Source organism: Bos taurus, chromosome X, assembly GCF_002263795.3.
Source record: "Bos taurus isolate L1 Dominette 01449 registration number 42190680 breed Hereford chromosome X, ARS-UCD2.0, whole genome shotgun sequence".
In the NCBI taxonomy this organism is placed as follows: Eukaryota; Metazoa; Chordata; class Mammalia; order Artiodactyla; family Bovidae; genus Bos; species Bos taurus.
In genome coordinates, this window is record NC_037357.1 from 95,781,091 (window position 1) to 95,805,166 (window position 24,076).

The window sequence follows — 24,076 nt, forward strand, 5'->3', positions numbered from 1 at the left end:
GGGGGCTAGAACCAGGGTTGGGCAAGAAGGCTGCGAGAACCGTGGTGGCGGCAGCAGCCTGAGTTGCACTAAGGATTCCGGGTGTGGGGATCCGCGGTCATGGACCATATCACAGTGCCCAAGGTAAGGAGAAGAGATCGGCGAGGCTGGGAGCCGGGGATTCCCTCTCGATGCTCAGCCGCAAGCCCAGCTACACCCTCTCAACTCTTAGAGTGCTCTTTGACGCCCTCTTCCGCGCGGGACCGGAGTAATATTCCTCGGTTCACACCCCGTTTCACCCAAACTGAACTTTCTTCTCCTTGGGACCTGCCTGCAGGCGGCTGCGGCACGCAAAGAAGAGGTGGTTCTGTACCAGTCGTTCTCTCACTTGATGCCGCCTCCGCGCTGGGTGGTTGCCTGCTGGGTCCCTCTCTGTCCTGTCTCCTCCGATCCTAGCTCCTCCTGGCTCCCCAGCGGTTACCTCATACACCCCTTTACTCCAGCCTTTTATACAGACTTGCTGCACTTGTAACATCCTTTCTTGAATTCCCCGAGTGGCATTGCCTCCCAGAGGGTTACTTCCTTTATCCAGGGTTTCCCTGCCCTTCTCTTGACTTCTACCCCAACAGTTGCTCAGACCATCAGTCCAGCTCCTGAACTTGCATGTGTGGGTTTGGGGGCAAAAGCATCTGTACAGCCCCGAGCTTGGCTATAGGAAAGAGGTGTAACAGAGTGGACCTGGCTCTGCTCATCCAGGAAGAAAAAACGTAGAGGTGACATTGCGAGGCCAGTTGGTGTCTGTGTACAGCTGACCCTAGTTAGAGCCTCTTTTATGTCTTTTCTTTCCAGATACTACTCTGTATTTCCCCAACTCCAGCCTCTTTCTTTTAGAATTCACTTCCTTCCTGTCAGTTTTCTTTCTACCGTCAGGCTGAGAACAGGGAAGGGTTACAACTAGTTTTTGCTTAATTTTTTCTATCGATCATAGGAGATATGGCCCAGGCTAATTTAAATCCATATCAAACATAAGGATTACTAACTGTGAAGAGGCAAAAAGGTAGTTTATTTGGGGTCTTAGAATTGCAATTCAGGGATCACAGAAAGTCTAGAAGAAACCAGAATAGTGTCCTACAAGGGGAAAATGGCTAGGATTTTTACAGGAAGAGGGAAATCAATGCAGGGTTATGCAAGCTGTTTACCAACAATATGGATTGGAGGGTAAAATTATTCTATACATAAGATTTGAGTTATGGAATGAATCTCAGTCATTACTAGGGACAGTTGTGTTTTCTTAGGAAGATAAAGTCTAGTTGTCAACATCAATCTTTCCTTTTAGCAACTCAGCAACTATTCAGCAGTTTTAATTTAGAATGTTCAGCGAAAGTCCAGCATTGGTAGCAAATACGGAGGTCTTCAGGTCATGTCTTAGTCATTCCTGACATAGTTATTTTCACATTTTCCCCTTTTGCCCATGTCTTTTCCTGAAGAAAACATCATTGGAGCAATTCTTATTTCCACATAACCAGAATTGGTTGTCTGCTCCAGGTCCATCATGTCCTTTAGAGGGTGGTTTGTGATGAATCAGTGGATAGATTGGAAAATTCACTGGAAGCAACATGATGTTGTGCTGCCTCAAGTATATCGATTGGGATGAGTATCAGCTGAGCAGTAGAATGGTTAAATATAGAAGTAATCAATTTAAGCAAGCACTTTATCAATATAAAGAAGCTGACAGCATTTATTAACAGTAATAAGCCAGTTTGCAAAACAGTTTTGAACCAAGATCCAATGTTTGAGGGTAACCAACTAAACAAACCAAACATTAGGGAAGTATTAACACTATCAGAATGAAGTCAAGTGAACTTGTTTTGTAAGATTCCAATTTGAGTTTCTACTGTACCAGAGGCATTTATCCAGGTACAACAGGTGGTATTTAAGATGACACAGACTCTTCCAAGTTCTGCTAGAAGGTAATTCAAGGAAAAGCTTTTATCTAACACAAGATGGACAAGCAAATTCAGGGAGTCTTTTTGGGTGCTTATTGTTTTAGCTGTGGCATTAGCTGTGTCTGCTATGATAGCAGAGGGGTTTTGAATAATTTTGTCAGTGGCACCAACTCCCCGTGTGGTTTAAATAAATCTTGGGAACCTTTGAAATCCCTCAGAAGGGGTTTCTTGGCAGAGGCAGAAAGTAGACTGTATGTGCCATTTGGTAATTTCTGACAAATTTAACGCAGTCTAATGAACTATTAAAAGTCCTGCTGCTGCTGCTAAGTCACTTCAGTCATGTCCGACTCTTTGCGACCCCATAGACGGCAGCCCACCAGGCTCTCCTGTCCCTGGGATTCTCCAGGCAAGAACACTGGAGTGGGTTGCCATTTCTTTCTCCAATATATGAAAGTGAAAGGTGAAAGTGAAGTCACTCAGTCGTGTCCGACTCTTCATGACCCCATGGGCTGCAGCCTACCAGACTTCTCCGTCCATGGGATTTTCCAGGCAAGAGTACTGGAGTGGGTTGCCATTGCCTTCTCCGATTAAAAGTCCTAGGGCACATTAGAACCTGGTGTTAGGGCATTGAGGCAGGATATGCCCTGAGTGGCAACCTTCCAACCACAAATACATAGATGGAGGGCTTCCCCAGTGTCTCAAATGGAAAAACGTCTGCCCGTAATGGGGGAGACCTGGGTTCGATCCCTGGGTTGGGAAGATCCCCTGGAGAAGGAAATGGCAACCCACTCCAGTACTCCTGCTTGGAAAATTCCATGGATGGAGGAGCCTGGTAGGCTACAGTCCATGGGGTTGCAATGAGTTGGACACGACTGAGCAACTTCACTGGAGCACAGAGAAAGGAGACGTCAAAGGTGAAATTCAGCCATGGGCTGGTTATATATGAGCAGCCTAGAAGCCTTCCTTGTTGGAATATATGGGGGTTATCATGAGAATATATTTTGTTGTTGAACAATGAAATAAATTGGGTGTTTGGAAGTTGGATTTCTTGTTTCTGGATAACCACAGGGCCTCATTAGAACACATATTCCTAAGAAACTGTTTGAGGGGTTATCTGGTTCCAAACAAGGAAAACAAGGAAAGGGAACTGTGGATTCAAGTAGATGAGTTCTGAATAACATATGGTAGAGAGTTACCAGTAAGATTAGAGATAGCCAAAGCAAGGGGATCCCAGTATTCAGCGAATGATTAGGGTGCTGATGGCATATCCAACAATTTGTTAGATTTCCTCCAGTGGCTAGACTTTTGGAAATGCAGAATAAGGCATTATTTTCCCAGGTATAAAGAGTCCAGATGGATATTAAGAGAGCTAATACTATAACTCTAGTAAAAACTATCCCAATAAAAGTCAGTCATTTTAATATAAAGAGGACTAAGGGTAACTCATGGCCTTGGTGAGTGAAAGAATCCCAAGTGAAATAGAGTAATTAAATGGCCAAGAATTGGAGCCACAGGCTTATTCCCAGCAAAGTTAATATAAGATAGAATTACCATTCATGGAGGATGCCTACTCTATGTAGTAGGACAAAGCACATTAATAAAACTGTAGCTTCAACGAGGAGTCCCAGAAATTCAATTGTCCAGTCCTTTATAGTCAAAATCAAAGAACCGAAGGACCAGGGTCACTTCCTCTAAATTTTCATTCCTGGCCATAAACCTATTCATGAAAAATTTCACTCCTTGACAATATGTCTATAAGAAGGAGAAGCAAGTTGATGCATCATCAATTATTACATAATGAAGGAGATGTAACAACTCTATGATGGCAGCAATTAGAACAAGGTTAACTTGAGGGATTTCATTGATGGGGATCATGGAGAGTACCAGCCTTGTCCAAATCTTGGGAAAGCCATCCACATTAGGGGCCATTTGCCTCACTTCTGGGTCAGTTTTAATGAGACTTTGACAATAATGTAAAAGATCTCCCTTGACTAGAAGGGGATTATATAGTCCTAAGTCAAGAATCATGGATTTTTCAATAATTTTTTTTTCAAATAGTGACAGTTTGTATTTTCCAAAGGGTATAGATATTAAGTGTAATAGGACTATGTATGGCAGTTTAGGCCAAGGAAGGCCTATAGCCTCAGAGAGTTTTGCCAGTTGAGTTTTGATTACAGCTTTGTTTCTTTCCCCTGGACCAGAAGATTGAGGATGATAGTTACAGTGGAAATGTAGAAGCCGGATTTTACAAATAACATTTGGAATTTGTACAATGAAATGGGCACCGTTATCACTATGTAATTCCAGGGGAATTCCCTCAGTAGGAATAATCCTTTTCAACAGTGTTTTGGCTACTGTAAGGAGAGTTACTCATCTGCAAGGAAAGGCTTCCACCCAATGGGAATACATGCATACTATCATCAGAATATATTTGCATCCCTGAAAGGGAGATAGCGAGGTAAAATCCACTTGCCAGATTTCAAAATGACCCAGAAGCAAAGGAAAGTGGCAGTGAGAAGTATGAATAGGTATTTCTGGGTTCTGCTTAGGACAGATATGACACCTCTGACATATTTCAGCCATTACTTTGGGAGAAGGTTTCCAAAAGAATTGTTTTTCCCAGGCTATCATTTTATCAGTTCCCACAATGAATAATTTAATGTATTAATTTTAGTGTGGTTTCTTGTGTGACTTCACAAAGAGTAGAGTGGCAATTTAGCATATACCAAAGCCCAGTATGTTGATCAAATGTGCATCATTCAGAAACTCATCTCTGTTCCTTAGATGAGCAGCAGGTATCCTCCCAAGTATGGAGCTTGAATCTTGTAATGCTGCTGCCTTAGCAGCTCTATTGGTCTGTCAATTCTCCTTTCCTTCCTCAGTGTTGTCTTTGGAATGTCTCCAGACTTTTATAATTGCCAGTTGTTGTAGCAGCTAAAACAAAGGGGCCATTTATTTTTATGGGAGTATAATTGCTTTACAATGTTATATTAGTTTCTGCTGTGCAATGAAGTGAATCAACCATATTTATACCTTATATCCCCTCCTTCTTGGACCCTCCTCCAACACCAACCCCCATCCCACCAATTTAGGTTATCACAGAGCACCGACCTGAACTCTCTTTGCTACACTGCAGGTTCCCACTAGCTATCTGTTTTGCACATGATAGTACATTTATGTCAAATCTAATCTTCCAGTTCATCCCAGCCTCCCCTTTCTGCTTGTGTCCACATGTCCATTCCCTACATCTGCCTCTTTATTCCTGTCCTGGACCTAAGTTTATTGGTACAATTTTTCGAGATTCCACATACATGTGTGAATATATGATACTTTTTCTCTTTCTGACTTACTGCACTCTGTATGACAGAATCTAGGTTCATCCACATCTCTACAAATGATGTAATTTTGTTCCTTTTTATGGCTGACTAATATTCCAATGTGGATATGTACCACATCTTCTTTATTCATTTATCTATTGATGCACACTTAAATTCTTTCCATGTCCTGGCTGCTGTAAATAGAGCTGCAGTGACCTAAATCAAATCTGTTATGATTATACAGTGGAAGTGAGAAATAGATTTAAAGGACTGATATCATAGAGTGCCTGATGAACTATGGACGGAGGTTCATGACATTGTACAGGAGACAGGGATCAAGACCATCCCCATGGAAAAGAAATGCAAAAAGAAATGCAAAAAAGCAAAATGGCTGTCTGGGGAGGCCTTACAAGTAGCTGTGAAAAGAAGAGAAGTGAAAAGAAAGGAGAAAAGGAAAGATATAAGCATCTGAATGCAGAGATCCAAAGAATAGCAAGAAGAGATAAGAAAGCCTTCCTCAGCGATCAATGCAAAGAAATAGAGGAAAACAACAGAACGGGAAAGACTAGAGATCTCTTCAAGAAAATTAGAGATACCAAGGGAGCATTTCATGCAAAGATGGGCTCGATAAATGACAGAAATGGTGTGGCCCTAACAGAAGCAGAAGATATTAAGAAGAGGTGGCAGGAATACACAGAAGAACTGTACAAAAAAGATCTTCATGACCCAGATAATCACGATGATGTGATCACTCACCTAGAGCCAGACATCCTGGAATGGGAAGTCAAGTGGGCCTTAGAAAGCATCACTATGAACAAAGCTAGTGGAGGTGATGGAATTCCAGTTGAGCTATTTCAAATCCTGAAAGATGATGCTGTGAAAGTGCTGCACTCAGTATGCCAGCAAATTTGGAAAACTCAGCAGTGGCCACAGGACTGGAAAAGATCAGTTTTCATTCCAATCCCAAATAAAGGCAATGCCAAAGAATGCTCAGACTACCACACAATTGCACTCATCTCACATGCTAGTAAAGTAATGCTCAAAATTCTCTAAGCCAGGCTTCAGCAATACATGAACCGTGAACTTCGAGATGTTCAAGCTGGTTTTAGAAAAGGCAGAGGAACCAGAGATCAAATTGCCAACATCCGCTGGATCATCGACAATGCAAGAGAGTTCCAGAAAAACATCTATTTCTGCTTTTTTGACTATGCCAAAGCCTTTGACTGTGTGGATCACAATCAACTGTGGAAAATTCTTCAAGAGATGGGAATACCAGACCAGCTGACCTGCCTCTTGAGAAACCTGTATGCAGGTCAGGAAGCAACAGTTAGAACTGGACATAGAACAACAGACTGGTTCCAAATAGGAAAAGGAGTACGTCAAGGCTGTATATTGTCACCCTGCGTATTTAACTTATATGCAGAGTACATCATGAGAAACGCTGGGCTGGAAGAAGCACAAGCTGGAATCAAGATTGCCGGGAGAAATATCAATAACCTCAGATATGCAGATGATACCACCCTTAAGGCAGAAAGCGAAGAGGAACTAAAAAGCCTCTTGATGAAAGTGAAAGAGGAGAGTGAAAAATTTGGCTTAAAGCTCAACATTCAGAAAACGAAGATCATGGCATGTGGTCCCATCACTTCATGGGAAATCAATGGGGAAACAGTGGAAACAGTGTCAGACTTTAATTTTTTGGGCTCGAAAATCACTGCAGATGTTGAGTGACTGCACCCATGAAATTAAAAGATGCTTACTTCTTGGAAGGAAAGTTATGACCAACCTAGATAGCATATTCAAAAGCAGAGACATTACTTTGCCAACAAAGGTCCGTTTAGTCCAGGCTATGGTTTTTCCAGTGGTCATGTACGGATGTGAGAGTTGGACTGTGAATAAAGATGAGCACTGAAGAATTGATGCTTTTGAACTGTGGTGTTGGAGAAGACTCTTGAGAGTCCCTTGGACTGCAAGGAGATCCAACCAGTCCATTCTGAAGGAGATCAGCCCTGGGATTTCTTTGGAAGGAATGATGCTAAAGCTGAAACTCCAGTACTTTGGCCACCTCATGGGAAGAGTTGACTCATTGGAAAAGACTCTGATGCTGGGAGGGATTGGGGGCAGGAGGAGAAGGGGACGACAGAGGATGAGATGGCTGGATGGCATCACCGACTCCATGGACGTGAGTTTGAGTGAACTCCGGGAGTTGGTGATGGACAGGGACGCCTGGCGTGCTGCGATTCATGGGGTCACAAAGAGTCGGATATGACTGAGCGACTGAACTGAACTGAACTCAACTGAACACTCGGGTACATGTGTCTTTTTGAATTATGGTGTTTCTCAGGGTATATGCCAAGTAGAGGAGTTGCTAGGTTGTATGGTAGTTTTATGTTTAGTTTTTTAAGGAACCTCCATAGTCTTCTCCATAGAGGCTATGTCAATTTACATTCTCACCTACAGTGCAAGAGGATTCCCTTTTCTCCACACCATTTCCAGCACTTGCTGTTTGTAGATTTTTTGATGATGACTGTTCTGGCTGGTGTGAGATTAAAACCTTATTGTAGTTTATATATATATATATATATATATATATATATATATATATGTGCGTGTGTGTGTGTGTGTGTGTGTGTATATATATATATATATAATTTATTTCTTTTTGGTTGTACTGGGTTTTCATTGCTGCATGGAGACTTTTTCTAGTTGTAGTGAATGGGGGCTACTCTTTGTTGTGGTGTACGGGCTTCTCATTGCAGTGGCTTCTCTTATGGAACACAGGCACTAGGCACATGGACTTTAGTAGTTGTAGTAGGTGGGCTCAGTAGTTGTGGCTCTTGGGCTCTACAGTGGGAGTTCAGTAGTTGTGGTACATGGTCTTTAGGTGCTCCATGGCATGTGGAATTCTTCTGTGGCAGGGACTGAACTAGTGTCCTCTGCGTTAACACGTGTTTTCCCATCCACTGTACCAACAGGGATGTCTCTCATGGTAGTTTTGATTTGCATTTCTCTAATAATTAGTGATGGCGAGCATCTTTTCATTTGCTTCTAGGCCATCTGTATGTCAGTTTAGTTCAGTCACTCAGTTGTGTCTGACTCTTTGTGACCCCATGAGCCGCAGCACGCCAGGCCTCCCTGTCCATTACCAACTCCCGGAGTTCACCCAAACTCATGTCTATCGAGTCAGTGAAGCCATCCAGCCATCTCATCCTCTGTCATCCCCTTCTCCTGTTCCCAATCCCTCCCAGCATCAGAGTCTTTTCCAGTGAGTCAACTCTTTGCATGAGGTAGCCAATATATTAGAGTTTCAGGTTTAGCATCAGTACTTCCAAAGAACACCCAGGACTGATCTCCTTTAGGATGGACTGGTTGGATCTCCTTGCAGTCCAAGGGACTCTCAAGAGTTTTCTCCAACACCACAGTTCAAAAGCATCAATTTTTCGGCACTCAGCTTTCTTCACAGTCCAACTCTTACATCCATACATGACTACTGGAAAAACCATAACTTTGACTAGACGGACCTTGGTTGGCAAAGTAATGTCTCTGCTTTTGAATATGCTATCTGGGTTGGTCATAACTTTTCTTCCAAGGAGTAAGCATCTTTTAATTTCATGGCTGCAGTCACTATCTGCAGTGATTTTAAAGCCCCCCAAAATAAAGTCTGACACTGTTTCCACTGTTTCCCCATCGATTTCCCATGAAGTGATGGGACCAGATGCCATGATCTTCATTTTCTGAATGTTGAGCTTTAAGCCAACTTTTTCACTCTCCTCTTTCCCTTTCAAGAGGCTTTGTAGTTCCTCTTCACTTTCTGCCATAAGGGTGGTGTCATCTGCATATCTGAGGTCATTGATACGTCTCCCAGCAATCTTGATTCCAGCTTGTGCTTCTTCCAGCCCAGCGTTTCTTATGATGTACTCTGCATGTAAGTTAAATAAGCAGGGTGACAATATACAGCCTAGACGTACTCCTTTTCCTATTTGGAACCAGTCTGTTGTTCTATGTCCAGTTCTAACTGTTGCTTCCTGACCTGCATACAGGTTTCTCAAGAGACAGGTCAGCTGGTCTGGTATTCCATCTCTTTCAGAATTTTCCACAGTTTATTGTGATCCTCACAGTCAAAGGCTTTGACATAGTCAATAAAGCAGAAATGTCTATTTGTGTCTTTTGCCCATTTTTTGATTGGGCTGTTTTTTTTTTTTTTACATTAAGCTGCATGAGTGTTTGTATATTTTAGAAGTTAACTCTTTATCCATTGTTTTGTTTGCAAATATATTTTCCGATCCTGAGGGTTGTCTTCTCGTCTTCTTTATGGTTTCCTAGCCTGTGCAAAAGATATTGATTAGGTCTCATTTGCTTATTTTTGTTTTTCTTTTTCTTTTTTGGGGCTTTTAAATTAGTTTTAATCGGAGGATAATTACAGTATTGTGATGGCTCTAGTGTAGGAGATGAGTCAAAAAAAAAAAAAAAAAAAAAGATCTTGCTGTTATTTATGTCAGAGTTTTTTCCTATGTTTTCCTCTAAGTGTTTTATACTGTTCACCATATATTTAGGTCTTTAAACCATTTTCAATTTATTTTTATGTATGGTGTTAGGTAGTGTTCTAATTTCATTCTTTTGCATGTACCTGGCCAGTTTTCCCAGCACAACTTATTGAATAGGCTGTCTTTTCTCCTTTGTATGTTCTTGCCTCCTTTGTCATAGATTAGATGACCATAGGTGTATGAGTTTATCTCTGGGCTTTCTGTCCTGTACCACTCATCTATATTTCTGTTTTTTGTGCCAAAACCATACTGTCTTGATTACTACAGCTTTATAGTATAGTCTGAAGTCAGGGAGCGTAATTCCTCTAGCTCCATTTTTCTTTCTCAAGATTGTTTTATTAGTGGCTTTTGTGTTTTCATACAAATTGTAATTTTTTTTTAATTCTGTGAAAAATGCTTTTAGTAATTTGATAGAGCTCACACTGAATCTATAGATTGCTTTGGGCAGTACAGTCATTTTCAAATATTGCTTCTTCCCAGCTATGAATATGGTGTATCTCTTCATCTGTTTGTGTTATCTTTGATTTCTTTCATTGGTGTTTTATAGTTTTGAGTACAGATGTTTTGGCTCATTAGGTAGGTTTATTCTTAGGTTTTTTTTTTTTTTTTTTTTCTTTTTGTTGCAATGGTAAATGGGGTTGTTTCCTTAATTTCCCTTTCTGATCTTTTATTGTTAGTCTATAGGAAGGCAAGAGATCTCTATGCATTAATTTTGTATTCTGCAACTTTGCCAAATTCTTTGATTAACTCTAGTAGTTTTCTGGTGGCATCTTTAAGCTTTTCTATGTATAGTATCATGTCATCTACAAACAGTGACAATTTGACTTCTTTTCCAATTTGGATTCCTTTCATTTCTTTTTCTTCTCTGACTGCCACGGTTAGGGCTTCCAAAACTATGTTGAATAATAGTGACGAGAGTGCATATCCTTGTCTTATTCCTGATCTTAGAGGAAATGCTTTCAGTTTTACAGCTTTGAGAATGATGTTTACTGTGTTTGTCATATATGGTCATTATTATGTGAAGGCAGATTCCCTCTATGCTCAATTTCTAGAAAATTTTATCATAAATAGGTGTTGAATTTGTTAAAAGCTTTTTCTGCATCTATTGGGGTGATCATATGGTTTCTGTTCTTTAATTTGTTAATATAGTGTATCACATGGATTGATTTGCATATATTGAAAAATCCTCGCATCCCTGGAATAAATCTCACTTGATCATGTTGTATGATCTTTCTAATGTGTTGTTGGATTCTGTTTGTTATTATTTTGTTGAGGATTTTCAGCATCTATATTTATCAGTGATATTGGTCTGTAACTTTCTTTCTTTGTGATGTCTTTTTCTGATTTTGGTATCAGGGTGGTGGTGGCCTTATAGAATGAGTTTGGGAATTTTCCTCCTTCTGTAATTATTTGGAAGAGTTTGAGAGGTTAGGTGTTATTTCTTCTCTAAATGTTTAATATAATTTGCTTGTTAAATCCTCTGGTTCTGGGCTTTTGTTTGTTGGAAGATTTTAAATTACACTTTCAATTTCATTATGTTTTATTGATTTGTTTATATCTTCTAATTATTCCTGATTCAGTCTTTGAAAGTTGTGCCTTTTTTGGAACTTGTTCATTTCTTCAAGGTTTTCCATTTTGTTGTCATTTAGTTGCTTATGAATAGTATCTTATGATCCTTAGTATTTCTGTGGTTTCAGTTGTAAGTTCTTTTTCATTTCTAATTTTATTGATTTGATTTCTCCCCCCTTCTTGATGATTCTGTGTCAAGATTTATTAATTTTATCTTAAAGAATCAGCTTTTAGTTTCATTGATCTTTGCTATTATCTTTGTTTATATTTCACTTATTTCTGCTCTGATCTTTATTATTTCTTTCCTTCTACTAATTTTGGAGTATTTTTTTATTGTTCTTCTTTCTCTAGTGGCTTTAAATGTAAGGTTAATATTGTTTATATGATGTTTTACTTATTTGTTGAGGTGAGATTAAATTGCTATAAGCTTCTGTCTTAGAACTGCTTTTGCTGCATCCCATAGGTTTTGGGTCGTCATGTTTTCATTATCATTTGTTTTAATGTATTTTTAATTTCCTGGTTTTTTTGTTGTTGTTGTTTTGTTTTTAGTAACCTCTTGGATATTCAACAGCACAGTGTTACAAACTTCCATGTGTTTGTATTTTCTACAGTTTTTTCCCCTGTGATTGATTTCTAATTTCATAGCATTGTGGTTAGAAAAGATTCTTGATACAATTTCAATTTTCTTAAATTTTCTGAGGCTTGGTTTTTGACCTATGATATGATCTATCCTAGAGAATGTTCCTTGGGCACTTGAGAAGAAAGTTTATTCTGCTGCTTTTGGGTGGATTGTCCTATAAATATCAATTAAAATTTTCCGGTCCATTGTGTCATTTAAAGCTTCTGTTTTCTTATTAATTTTATGTCTGGATGATCTGTCCATTGGTGTAATTGGGGTGGTAACCCCCCCCAACTATTATCATGTTACTGTTCTTTTACAGCTGTTAGCATTTTCCTTGTGTATTGAGGTGCTCCTATGTTGGGTGCATAAATATTTATAATTGTTATATCTTCTTAGATTGATCCCTTAATCATTATGTAGTGTCCTTCCTTATCTGTTGTAATAGTTTTTATTTTAAAGTGTATTTTAACTGATAAGAGAATTGCTACTCCAGATTTCTTTTGATTTACATGGAGTATCTTTTTCCGTCCTCTCACATTCTGTCTCACATATGTATTCCCAGGTTTGAAGTGGGTCTCTTGTAGACAGCATATATATATGGGTTTTCTTTTTATATCCATTCAGCCAGTCTTTGTCTTTTCATTGGAGCATTTGATCCATTTACATTTAAGGTAATTATCGATATGTAAGTTTCTATTACAATTTTTATAACTGTTCTGGGTTTGTTTTTGTAGGTCATTTTCTTTTTTTTTTTTAATTTTATTTAATTTTTAAACTTTACATAATTGTATTAGTTTTGCCAAATATCAAAATGAATCCACCACAGGTATACATGTGTTCCCCATCCTGAACCCTCCTCCCTCCTCCCTCCCCATACCATCCCTCTGAGTCGTCCCAGTGCACTAGCCCCAAGCGTCCAGTATCGTGCATCAAACCTGGACTGGCATCTTGTTTCATACATGGTATTTTACATGTTTCAATGCCATTCTCCCAAATCTTCCCACCCTCTCCCTCTCCCACAGAGTCCATAAGACTGTTCTATACATCACTGTCTCTTTTGCTGTCTCATTCACAGGGTTATTGTTACCATCTTTCTAAATTCCATATATATGCGTTTGTATAACCCTGTGAACGAGACAGCAAAAGGTCATTTTCTTCTCTTGTGCTTCCTGTTTATGGAAGTTCAGTTAGTATTTCTTGTGAATCTGGTCTGGTGGAGCTGAATTCTCTTAGCTTTTGCTTCTCTGTAATGCTTTTGATTTCTCTGTTGAATCTGAATGAGATCCTAGTTGGGTAGAATAATCTTGGTTGTATGTTTTTCTGTTTCATCACTTTAAATATATCCTGCCACTCCCTTCTGGCCTACAGAGTTTCTGCTGAGAAATCAGTTAACCTTATGGGGATTCCCTTGTATGTTATTTTTTTGCTTTTCCCTTGCTGCTTTTAACATTTTTTCTTTGTATTTAGTTTTTGTTAGTTTGATTATGTGTTTTCTTGTGTTTTTCCTAGGGTTTATCCTGTGTCGAACTCTCTGCTCTTCCTGTACTTGGGAGGCTATTTCCTTTCCCATGTTAGGAAATGTTTTGATGATAAGCTCTTGAAATATTTTCTTGATCCTTTCTCTTTTTTGTCTTCTTCTGGGACTGGTATAATTTGAGTGTTGGTGTGTTTAATGTTGTCGTACATATGTCTGTGAGATTGTCTTCAGTTTTCTTCATTCTTTTTTCTTTATTTTGCTCCTTGACAGTTTTTACCACTATTCTATCTTCCAGTTCACTTATTCATTCTTCTGCTTCAATTAAGCTGCTGCTGCTGCTAAGTCGTGTCAGTCATGTCTGACTCTGTGAAACCCCATAGACCACAGCCCACCAGGCTCCGCTGTCCCTGGGATTCTCCAGGCAAGAACACTGGAGTGGGTTTCCATTTCTTTCTCCAATGGATGAAAGTGAAAAGTGAAAGTGAAGTCGCTCAGTCGTGTCCAACTCTTAGCAACCCAATGGACTGCAGGCTATCAGGCTCCTCCGTCCATGGGATTTTCCAGACAAGAGCACTGGAGTGGGTTGCCATTGCCTTCTCCAAATTAAGCTGCTATTGAATCCTTATAGTGTATTTTTTTTTTTCATTTCAGCTACTGGGTTGTTTGCCTTCCCAGGTGGCTCAGTGGTAAAACATCTGCCTGTCAGTGCAGGAGCTGCAGGTTTGATCCCTTGGTCAGGAAGATCCCCTGCAGAAGGAGATGACAATCCACTCCAGTGTTGTTGCTTGGCAAAATCCCATGAACAGAGGAGCCTGGCAGGCTGCAGTCCATGGGGTCACAGAGTCAGACATGACTGAGTGACTGAGCTTGCCCACATTGAGTTGTTTATCACTGCTTGTTTGTTCCTTAGTTCTTGTTGGCTCTTGTTAAACAGTTGTTGTATTTTCTTGATCTGTTGCCTCCATTCTATTTCTGAGATTATGGATCATCTTCAATCATCATTCTGAATTCCTTTTCAGGTAGGTTGCATATTTCCTCTTCATTTACTTCGTCTTTTAGGTTTTTACCTTGTTCCTTCGTCTGTAACCTATTTTTTTTTTGTTGTCTTATTTTTTGTTGTTGTTGTTTGTTTTTTGATGGATAGGGCCGTGTTCTTGTCTTACTGGTTTGGCCTGAGACATTTAGCATTAGAGTTTTCAGGTGGTTGGGTAGAGCCAGGTCTCAGTGCTCAGATGAGGACCTCCAGGAGAATGCACTGTAATTAATATTCCCTGGGGTCTGAGGTTCTAAATTCATTCAGTGGCTTGGAGTCAGTTCTCCCACCACAGGAGCTTAGGCCTGACCCTTGGCCTGGAAACCAAGATTCCATAAGCTATGCAGTGCAGAAGAAAAAGAGCCAATCAGTAACAAAGAATTAAAAACATAATTAGAAAAATAAAAATATATATATTAGAAGAAAAATATAAATGAAATAGCAATAAGTACACAATAGCAATAAATAAATAATTTTTTAAAAAGGCCCAGAAAAGGTTGATTGTGGGGTGGTGGTGCTTATGCAGGAGTGGAGCCTGGGCCTGGGGCGTGGGGCTTAGGGGGTTGGCTAGATTCAGAATCAGTGCTGCAGGAAAAGTCCCTATGGTGGCTTTTGGGGGTAGGGCTTAGTCTCAGCACAGTTGAAGGGGGCCTTAGAGGGTGGAGGTTTAGGCCAGGGACCCCAGAAGACTTGCTTGGGGCCGAGCAGGCAGGGGAAATACTGGTTGCTCCACTCCTACCCCGGAAAAGTCTCTCCTAGTGCCTACTGATCCCATCAGTATGGGTGGGTCACTCTCACTGTGGGAGCCCCTCCCCTCCCCCAGCCACCCCTTAAGGGCACCCTTTTGTCTCTCTTCTAGTTTTCTTACCCCCTTCTCCTTTGCCTCCTTAGACATGGGGTATCTCCTCTCAGCCACTCGCCACTCAGCACCGCACAGCCGACAAGGTCAGGAGCATGGGCCGTGAGGAGACACCCCATGTCCAAGGTCAGAGAAACTCCAGTAAGATGGTAGGCACTGAGAGAGGGCATCAGAGGGCAGACAGAAACCACAATCACAGAAAACTAACCAATCTAATCACATGGACCACAGCCTTGTCTAATTCAATGAAACTATGAGCCATGCCATGTAGGGCCACACAAGATAGATGGGTCATGGTGGAGAGTTCAGACAAAATGTGGTCCACTGGAGAAGGGAATGGCAAACCACTTTAGTATTCTGGCCTTGAGAACCCCATGAACAGTATGAAAAGGCAAAAAGATAGGACGCTGAAAGATGAACTCCCCAGGCCAGTAGGTGCCCAACATGCTCCTGGAGATCAGTGGAGAAATAACTCCAGAAAGAATGAATTGACAGAGCCAAAGTGAAGACAACATTCTGTTGTGGATGTGACTGGTGATGGAAGCAAGGTCCGATGCTGTAAAGAGCAATATTGCATAGGAACCTGGAATGTTAGGTCCATGAATCAAGGCAAATTGGAAGTGGTCAAACAGGAGATGGCAAGAGTGAACATTGACATTCTAGGAATCAGCGAACTAAAATGGACTGGAATGGATGAATTTAACTCAGATGACCATCATATCTACTATTGTGGACAAGAATCCCTTAGAAGAAATGGAGTATCCATCATAGTCAACAAAAGAGTCTGACATGCAACACTTGGATGCGATCTCAGAAATGACAGAATGATCTCTGTTTGTATCCAAGGCAAAGCATTCAGTATCACGGTAATCCAAGTCTATGCTCCAACCAGTAATGCTGAAGAAGCTGAAGTTGAATGGTTCTATGAAGACCTACAAGACCTTTGAAAACTAACACCCAAAATAGATATCCTTTATATTATAGGGGACTGGAATGCAAAAGTAGGAAGTCAAGAAACAAGTAACAGGTAAATTTGGCCTTGGAGTACAGAATGAAGCAGGGAAAAGGCTCATAGAGTTTTGCCAAAAGAATGCACTGGTCATAGCAAACACCCTCTTCCATCAACACAAGAGAAGACTCTACACATGGACATCACCAGATGGTCAACACCGAAATCAGATTAATTATATTCTTTAGAGCCAAAGATGGAGAAGCTCTATACAGTCAGCAAAAACAAGACTGGGAGCTGACCGTGGCTCAGATTTTGAACTCCTTATTGCCAAATTCAGACTTAAACTGAAGAAAGTAGGGAAAATCACCAGACTGTTCAGGTATGACCTAAATCAAATCCCTTATGATTATACAGTGGAAGTGGGAAATATATTTAAGGGACTAGATCTGGTAGAATGCCTGATGAATATGGATGGAGGTTCTTGACATTGTCCAGGAGACTGCGATCAAAACCATCCCCAAGAAAAAGAAATGCAAAAGAGCAAAATGGCTGTCTGAGAAGGTCTTACAAATAGCTGTGAAAAGAAGAGAAGCCAAAAGCAAAGGAGAAAAGGAAAGATGTACTCATTTGAATGCAGAGTTCCAAAGAATATCAAGGAAAGCTAAGAAAGCCTTCCTCAGTGATCAGTGAAAAGAATTAGAGGAAAACAATAGAATGGGAAAGACTAGAGATCTCTTCAAGAAAATTAGAGATACCAAGGGAGCATTTCATGCAGAGATGGGCTCAGTCAAAGAAAGAAATGGTATGGACATAACAGAAGCAGAAGATATTAAGAAGAGGTGACAAAAATACACAGAACTGTTCAAAAAAGATCTTCACTACCCAGATCATCACGATGGTATGATCACTCACCTAGAGCCAGACTTCCTGGAATGTGAATTCAAGTGGGCCTTAGGAAGCATCACTACAAACAAAGCTAGTGGAGGTGATGGAATTCCAGTTGAGCTGTTTCAAATCCTGAAAGATGATGCTGTGAAAGTGCTGCACTCAGTATGCCAGCAAACTTGGAAAACTCAGCAGTGGCCACAGGACTGGAAAAGGTCAGTTTTCCTTCCAATCCCAAAGAAAGGCAATGCCAAAGAATGTTCAAACTACTGCACAATTGCACTCATCTCACATGCTAATAAAGTAATCCTCAAAATTCTCTGAGCCAGGCTTCAGCAATACATGAACCGTGAACTTCCAGATGTTCAAGCTAGATTTAGAAAAGGCAGAGGAACCAGAGATCAGATTGCTAACGTCAGCTGGATCATCAAAAAAGCAAAAGAGTTCCAGAAAAACATGTATTTCTGCTTTATTGGCTATGCCAAAGCCTTTGACTGTGTGGATCACAGCAAACTGTGGAAAATTCTGAAAGAGATGGGAATACCAGACCACCTGACCTGCCTCTTGAGAAATCTGTATGCAGGTCAGAAAGCAACAGTTAGAACTGGACATGGAACAATAGACTTTTTCCAAATAGGGAAAGGAGTACATTAACGCTGTGTATTTTCACTCTGCTTATTTAACTTATATTCAGAATGCATCACAAGAAATGCTGGGCGTTATGAAGCACAAACTGGAATCAAGATTTTCAGGAGAAATATCAGTAACCTCAGATATGCAGATGACAGCACCCTTATGGCAGAAAGTGAAGAAGAACTAGAGAGCCTCTTGATGAAAGTGAAAGAGCAGAGTGAAAATGGTGGCTTAAAGCTCACATTCAGAAAACTAAGATCATGGCATGCAGTGCTATCACTGCATGGCAAATAGATGGGGAAACAGTGGAAACAGTGGCTGACTTTATTTTGGGGTCTCCAGAGTCACTGCAGATGGTGATTGCAGCCATGAAATTAAAAGACTCTTACTCTTTGGAAGAAAAGTTATGGCCAACCTAGACAGCATATTAAGAAGCAGAGACATTAGTTTGGCAACAAAGGTCCATGTAATCAAGGCTATTATTTTTCCAGTAGTCATGTATGGATGTGAGAGTTGGGCTATAAAGAAAGGTGAGCACTGAAGATTTTATGCTTTTGAACTGTGATATTGGAGAAGACTCTTGAGAGTCTCTTGGATTGCAAGGAGATACAACCAGTCTGTCCAAAAGGAGATCGGTCCTGAGTGTTCATTGGAAGGACTGATGCTGAAGCTGAGCCTCCATTATTTTGGCCCCCTGATAGGAAGAACTGACTAACTGGGCGGGGCGGGGGGAGGGGGTGGGGGACAAAAAACCCTGATGCTTGGAAAGATTGAAGGCAGGAGAAGAAGAGGACAACAGAGGATGAAACGGTTGGATGGTATCACCGACTCAATGGATATGGGTTTGGGTAAACTCCAGGAGTTGGTGATGGACAGGGATGCCTGGCGTGCTGCAGTCCAAGGGGTTGCAAAGAGTCGGACACGACTGAGTGACTGAATGGAACTGAACTCCTCCCTTGTCTCCAGGACCCTTGCAACTGGAGGGGGCCTCAGAAGTTGGAGGTTCAGGCCCAGGAACCCGGCAGGCTCCCCTGTTCGAGTGGGCAGGGAAAATAATAGCCATTCCCTGCTCCTCCCCAGTCACTGGAAAGTCTCAGTCCCTGCTGATCCCCTCATTGTGGATGGGTATAGGAACCCCTCTGCTCCCTCAGCTACCCCTGGCAGACACTGGTCCCATCTCTCCTTTACTTTTCCTTCCCTGCTCCCTCTCTCCCATGTCCACAGGACCTGTGTAGCCGGAGAAGGCCTCAGAGAGCAGAGGTTCATGCCTGCGTCCCAGGCCGCACTCTGGTGCCTGAGTAGTTCCCTTTTGATCCAATGATTCCCCAGAGGTCTCTTCCTGACTCTGCTGATTCTCTTGCCATGAGTGGGCCCCTCTGAACATGGGAACCCCTTCCTTCTCTCAGCCACCTTTCAGGGTTGCCAGTTCTATCTGGCCTCCACTTCTCGTCCCTCCTACCTTTCCCCCACACCCTCCCCAGTTGTGCGAGGGTTCCTCTCATTTCCTTAGATGTCTGAGGTTCCTGGCCAGTGCCTGATAGGTGCCCTAGTTGTGAGGAGATACAAACTCTATGTCCTCCTACTCAACCAGTTCGGCTCTGCCCTCTAAAGGGGGCATTTTAAATTTAATATCCCCCTAAGGTCAAGAAATCTGTTTCCAAAGCATTCCAAAATTTTGAGCAACTCCAGAAGCATACTTGCTCTCAGTGTAAATGTTAATGCGTTTGCCAAAGGCCAAAGTGAAGGTATGAGTGAGTGAATACAGTTCAGTGTGCTAGGCTGAAGAATCAATAGGCAGAGCACTGGATTCTGTTCCAGAGAAGGCAGTAGTGATACCATTTCAAGCTTTCAGATGTCCATCATTTCATAGGTAGAAACCATCAGGGAACCAAGAAATGTTAGGGTTGTCTAAAGGTGTTTCTTATAAATCTGGCTATGGACCTACTATATTCACATTATTTTTCAAGAAATCTCTAGAACTTTTTTTTCTGTAACACTGAAACTGTATTTACCAAACACTAATTTCCCCTCCTGCTTCCCTGGTGGCTCAGATGGTAAAGAATATGCCTGCTAATACAGGAGATACAGGTTTGATCCCTGGGTCTGGAAGATCCCTTGGAGAAGGGAATGGCTACCCACTGCAATATTATTGCCTGGAGAATTCCATGGACAGAGAAAGCTGGGGGGCTACAGTCCATGGGTTTGCAAAGAGTCAAACACGACTGAGTGACTAACACTAACTGTTTAAAAGTGTTTTTCAAGCCACCCTACCTGCTCTTAAGATAAAAATTTATATGAAGCTTTCCTAAAAGCAGATAACTTTTGGCTTGACTTCCAAGAAGCTGAAAACCAAATTTAGTGTTCAGTCATATTAACTACATTAGCCCTTGTATGTAGCATTATTGCTTCCTCCTCCTTTTCATGGCTTTGATTTTTTTTGTTCTGATAACCTGATTGTAGATTTATCTTTTATTAGAAACCATCTCAAATTAGGAATGAGGCAAGGTCAAAATAAATCAATATAAAACTGGTAAAGTGTTTTTCTATATCAAGGAAATGTAATTTCTAGGGATGAGGGTCGTGCTCCTCTTCCATTTCTCAGAAGTCTAAATTCAGTTGGCTTTACTTTGATCCTTTCAATCAAGGAAAGTATAATGTAGTGGGAGAAACCCTGGACAGAGCCAAGTTTGAATTACAGATATATTATTTCTTAACTCTGAGTTCTTGGCCAAATCACTCAAAAGACCTGGGTCTCAGTTTCCTCATTTGTAAAATGGAGATGATGTCTAAATCTTGGGACTATGATGAAGATTAAGATAAGTTATGATAAGGGACTGACAGAAATTAAATGTTCTATGACTATGTATTCCCTTCTCTATCAGAGCCAAACAATTGTATATATATACAGAGGAGCCTGGCAGGCTGCGGTCCATAGGGTTGCAAAGAGTTGGACACGGCTGAAGTGACTTAGCAGCATATATCATATCTATATCTCCATCTCTCTCTCTCTCTCTCTCTCTCTCTCTATATATATATATATATATATATATATATATATATATAAAATCAGTCCTGGAAGGTCTCAAAAAACAGCCTATCTCAAAAAGGAGTATTTTCCTGAGCATCCTGAGTCCCAAGGCTCTTGGTACTTACAGTAAAGAGAAGGGCTACCCAGGAAGCCCTGGTGGCAGTGGTCTGATATTTTATAGGAATTGAAATTGTTTTTTTTTTCACTACCAGAACCTCCTCTTTTGATCTCACTTTGTAATTGGAAAACCACAGCTAAGCTGTCATTCCTAAAAACCATTGCCCTTATTTTAAAGTTGTCTTTTTAGAACTTATTTTTTGGTTTTGTGGTGCAATAATATTTAAATGCTTTAGAAAGAGTTTTTGATAATCTCCAAAGACATTTTCATTAGTTGAGAAATCCATACAGGACAGGGAGTCAGGAGACCTGGTCTGATATTGACATGCTGTGTGATCTTAGGTTTTATTTTCCTTGTGGATTAAATAATAATATCTAACCTTTATTGAGCAATCACTATGTACCAAGCACTATTCTAAGTGGTTTATGTAAATATTGCATATTTATATACTCATTTAAGACACACAACAATAACTATTATTATCCTCATTGCAAAAATAAAGAAATCAGGACCCGAAAAGCTTAAGTAACTTGCTGAGGGTCAGAAATGAAGCAGTATGTGACTCAAAAGCTTGTGCTCTTAACCCCTACAGTATACTGCTTCAATAAAATGAGCAGATTGGATTATACCAACATTTCCTAAACTTTGTTCCTAGTGACTACTAGTCCCACAAGATAAGTTGTTAAAAAAAAAAAAAAAGATTCTAAGGTAAAATATGTTGACACTACAAACACTGGAGATTGCTAATGAATTTTCACCTATTAAAGTCTCTGAGAAACCCTGCAGTAAAGAAACCTACTTATAAAGCAGTATTTCCCTAACCTGACCACAGAACTCTGTGTGTGTATGTGTGTGTATATATGTGTGTGTGCACATGCATGCACACCTATTAACATCCTGTGGAACGAGGGTTTATAGAATATGTTTTGAGAAATACTGGCGTTAATCTGGAAGATTCATTCTAACTCTTAAGTGCTTCCAGCACTTAATAATGATAGGTATGTGGACTGTAAAATGCAGTATTCCTCTATGAGTATCAATTTTTTTTAATTGGAGGGTTGATAAAAATTAGGGGGTGATGAGGCATAAATTCAAGGCTAGTCTATGGTGTATTTTTAACACTTGCTTTAAATGACCTTGTATATCTTGACACAAAGGACTTCATTTGTCCTCTACCTTTTCCTTTCCTTCTCCCTACTCTATTGTGTATTTTCTCACTTAATACTTAAAATAAGAGACCTTAATCAGAGGTGCTTGTTGTGAAAGTAGGAGCAAGTTTTTTAATATATGCAGAGTTCAGCAATTGTTTTCATTGTCAGAAAACAACTGTCAGAACTGATGCTACATGGAGTAGGGCTTATGTGGAACATGGGCTGTTAGATATCATCATGCTATTGGTCCTCCTGGAGCCAGATGTCCTATCTTTTATTTTTGCAGTATTTCCAATTTATTATCAATAATTGTGGCAAATAAGGATAATGAATAGATTCAGAGACCTCTGAAGCACACCTGATTTCCTTCCTCCCTTCCTGGAAGAGAAAGGGGAGAAAAACATGGTTTATGATCCATAGCTTCTCTAAGAGCAATGATCTAGTAAATATCTGCATGTTCTGTCTATAGTCCTGGTGTGCAAAACTAAAAAAGCAGCTGGGTGGCCTTACTGGGAATTAAAGTCTCTGTAGTGCTTGGTGTCGGTCATCTTCTTCTCTCTTTGCTTTCTCTCCATCTCTCTCTCTCTTTACTCTCCATCTCCTCCCTTCTTTCTCTCTACTTCTTCCTTTTTCTCCCTCTCTTCTCTCTCTCTTTCCCCTCTCTTTCCTTTCTCTTCCCTTACCCTCCTGTCATGTCTTTTAAGTCTCTTCCCTGCATTTCTTTTTCTCTTTCCCCTGCTACACACACACACACACACACACACACACACACACACACACGAAAAAAGCACACCAGGCAGAGACACTCTTACTGCACTCTTTTAGAACCAGGGGTGTCCCTGGTGCCCATGAATGGAGAAAGGGGTGGGTCTGAGTAATTGCAGGGCTAAAAGTTCCCACCTGCTAATAGACACAGGTTCCCTGCAGTGTGAAGCGCTATAGGAAGTTCACATTAACAATTTCAATACCAACAATTTCCCTCTCCTCTGAGGCACTTAATAACCTTTACACATGGACATTGTGGCTTTTTGGTAGATAATGCCCTGGGCCTTCACTGGAACTCCTTTTGAGTGACCTATTTTCCCCCTTGTTGAACATCCTTCCATTCAAAGCTGCTTGTCCTGGGACAGGTAGAAGAGCACTAAAGATGCTTTATAGTTTCAATTTCTACTCCTCATCCTCTGCCATTATTTTCCTGAGATGTGACTTCTTATTCCTGAGTGTGAGAGAATGAGCTCCTCTTCCAACTAGCACTGATGTCTTCTATTAACCTAATCACAATATAGTTCCTTCTAGCAACAGCAAGCCTACTTCCTTTTAACTCAATTAGCTGAAGCAATTACATGTTTTTACCAAACTGTTCCCTGCCACTTCTCTGGCTCTCTTCCCCTGAAAAGCTTTGTTTCCTGGAAGTAATTAAAACCTTCTGCCACCGCCATAGCTGCTGCTGCTGGAACCACAATGAAGTGAAGTTGCTGAGTCATGTCCGACTCTTTGCGACCCATTGGACTGTAGTGTACCAGTCTCCTCCCTCCATGGGATTCTCCAGGCAAGAGTGTTGGACTGGGTTGCCATTTCCTTCTCCAGGGGATCTTCCCGATCCAGGGATCGAACCCGGGTCTCCTGCATTCCAGGCAGACGCTTTAACCTCTGAGCCACCAGGGAACCACCATAGCCACCTTGGTTTCATGGTTTGGAAAAGTATTGGTCTTTACCACCATAGGGGTCAGAACCTCTGCCTCCAAAGTTTCTTCCTATCATAGGTCCAAAATTTGAATATTGATTGTTGTAATTGGCAAAATCATGGCTTCTTCCACCTCCAAAATTACTTCCATTATTATCAAACCCATTATAACCATCCCCACATCCACCATATCGACCACCACCATGATTGCCACCAAAGCCATCATGACCACTGAAGTTTCCTCCACAACCAAAGTTATCATTCCCACCAAAACCATCTCCT

The 24,076-nt window shown here is 40.8% G+C and overlaps 1 protein-coding gene and 1 non-coding gene across 4 annotated transcripts in view; one reads left to right on the forward strand and one right to left on the reverse strand.

Moving 5' to 3' along the window:
• The window catches only part of MTMR8 (myotubularin related protein 8), a 285,490-nt gene continuing 261,414 nt past the window's right edge, over nucleotides 1–24,076 (forward strand). For all 3 annotated transcript variants that reach the window (XM_059883794.1, XM_024988169.2, XM_059883795.1), the window contains exon 1: nucleotides 1–123. In XM_059883794.1, coding sequence (XP_059739777.1) covers nucleotides 100–123 — 24 coding nt within the window. In that variant the 5' untranslated portion in view covers nucleotides 1–99. The remainder of the gene's footprint in view (nucleotides 124–24,076) is intronic.
• Nucleotides 23,704–23,775, reverse strand: TRNAS-GGA (transfer RNA serine (anticodon GGA)). Its single transcript has one exon. It is a non-coding gene; the product is annotated as a tRNA-Ser (tRNA).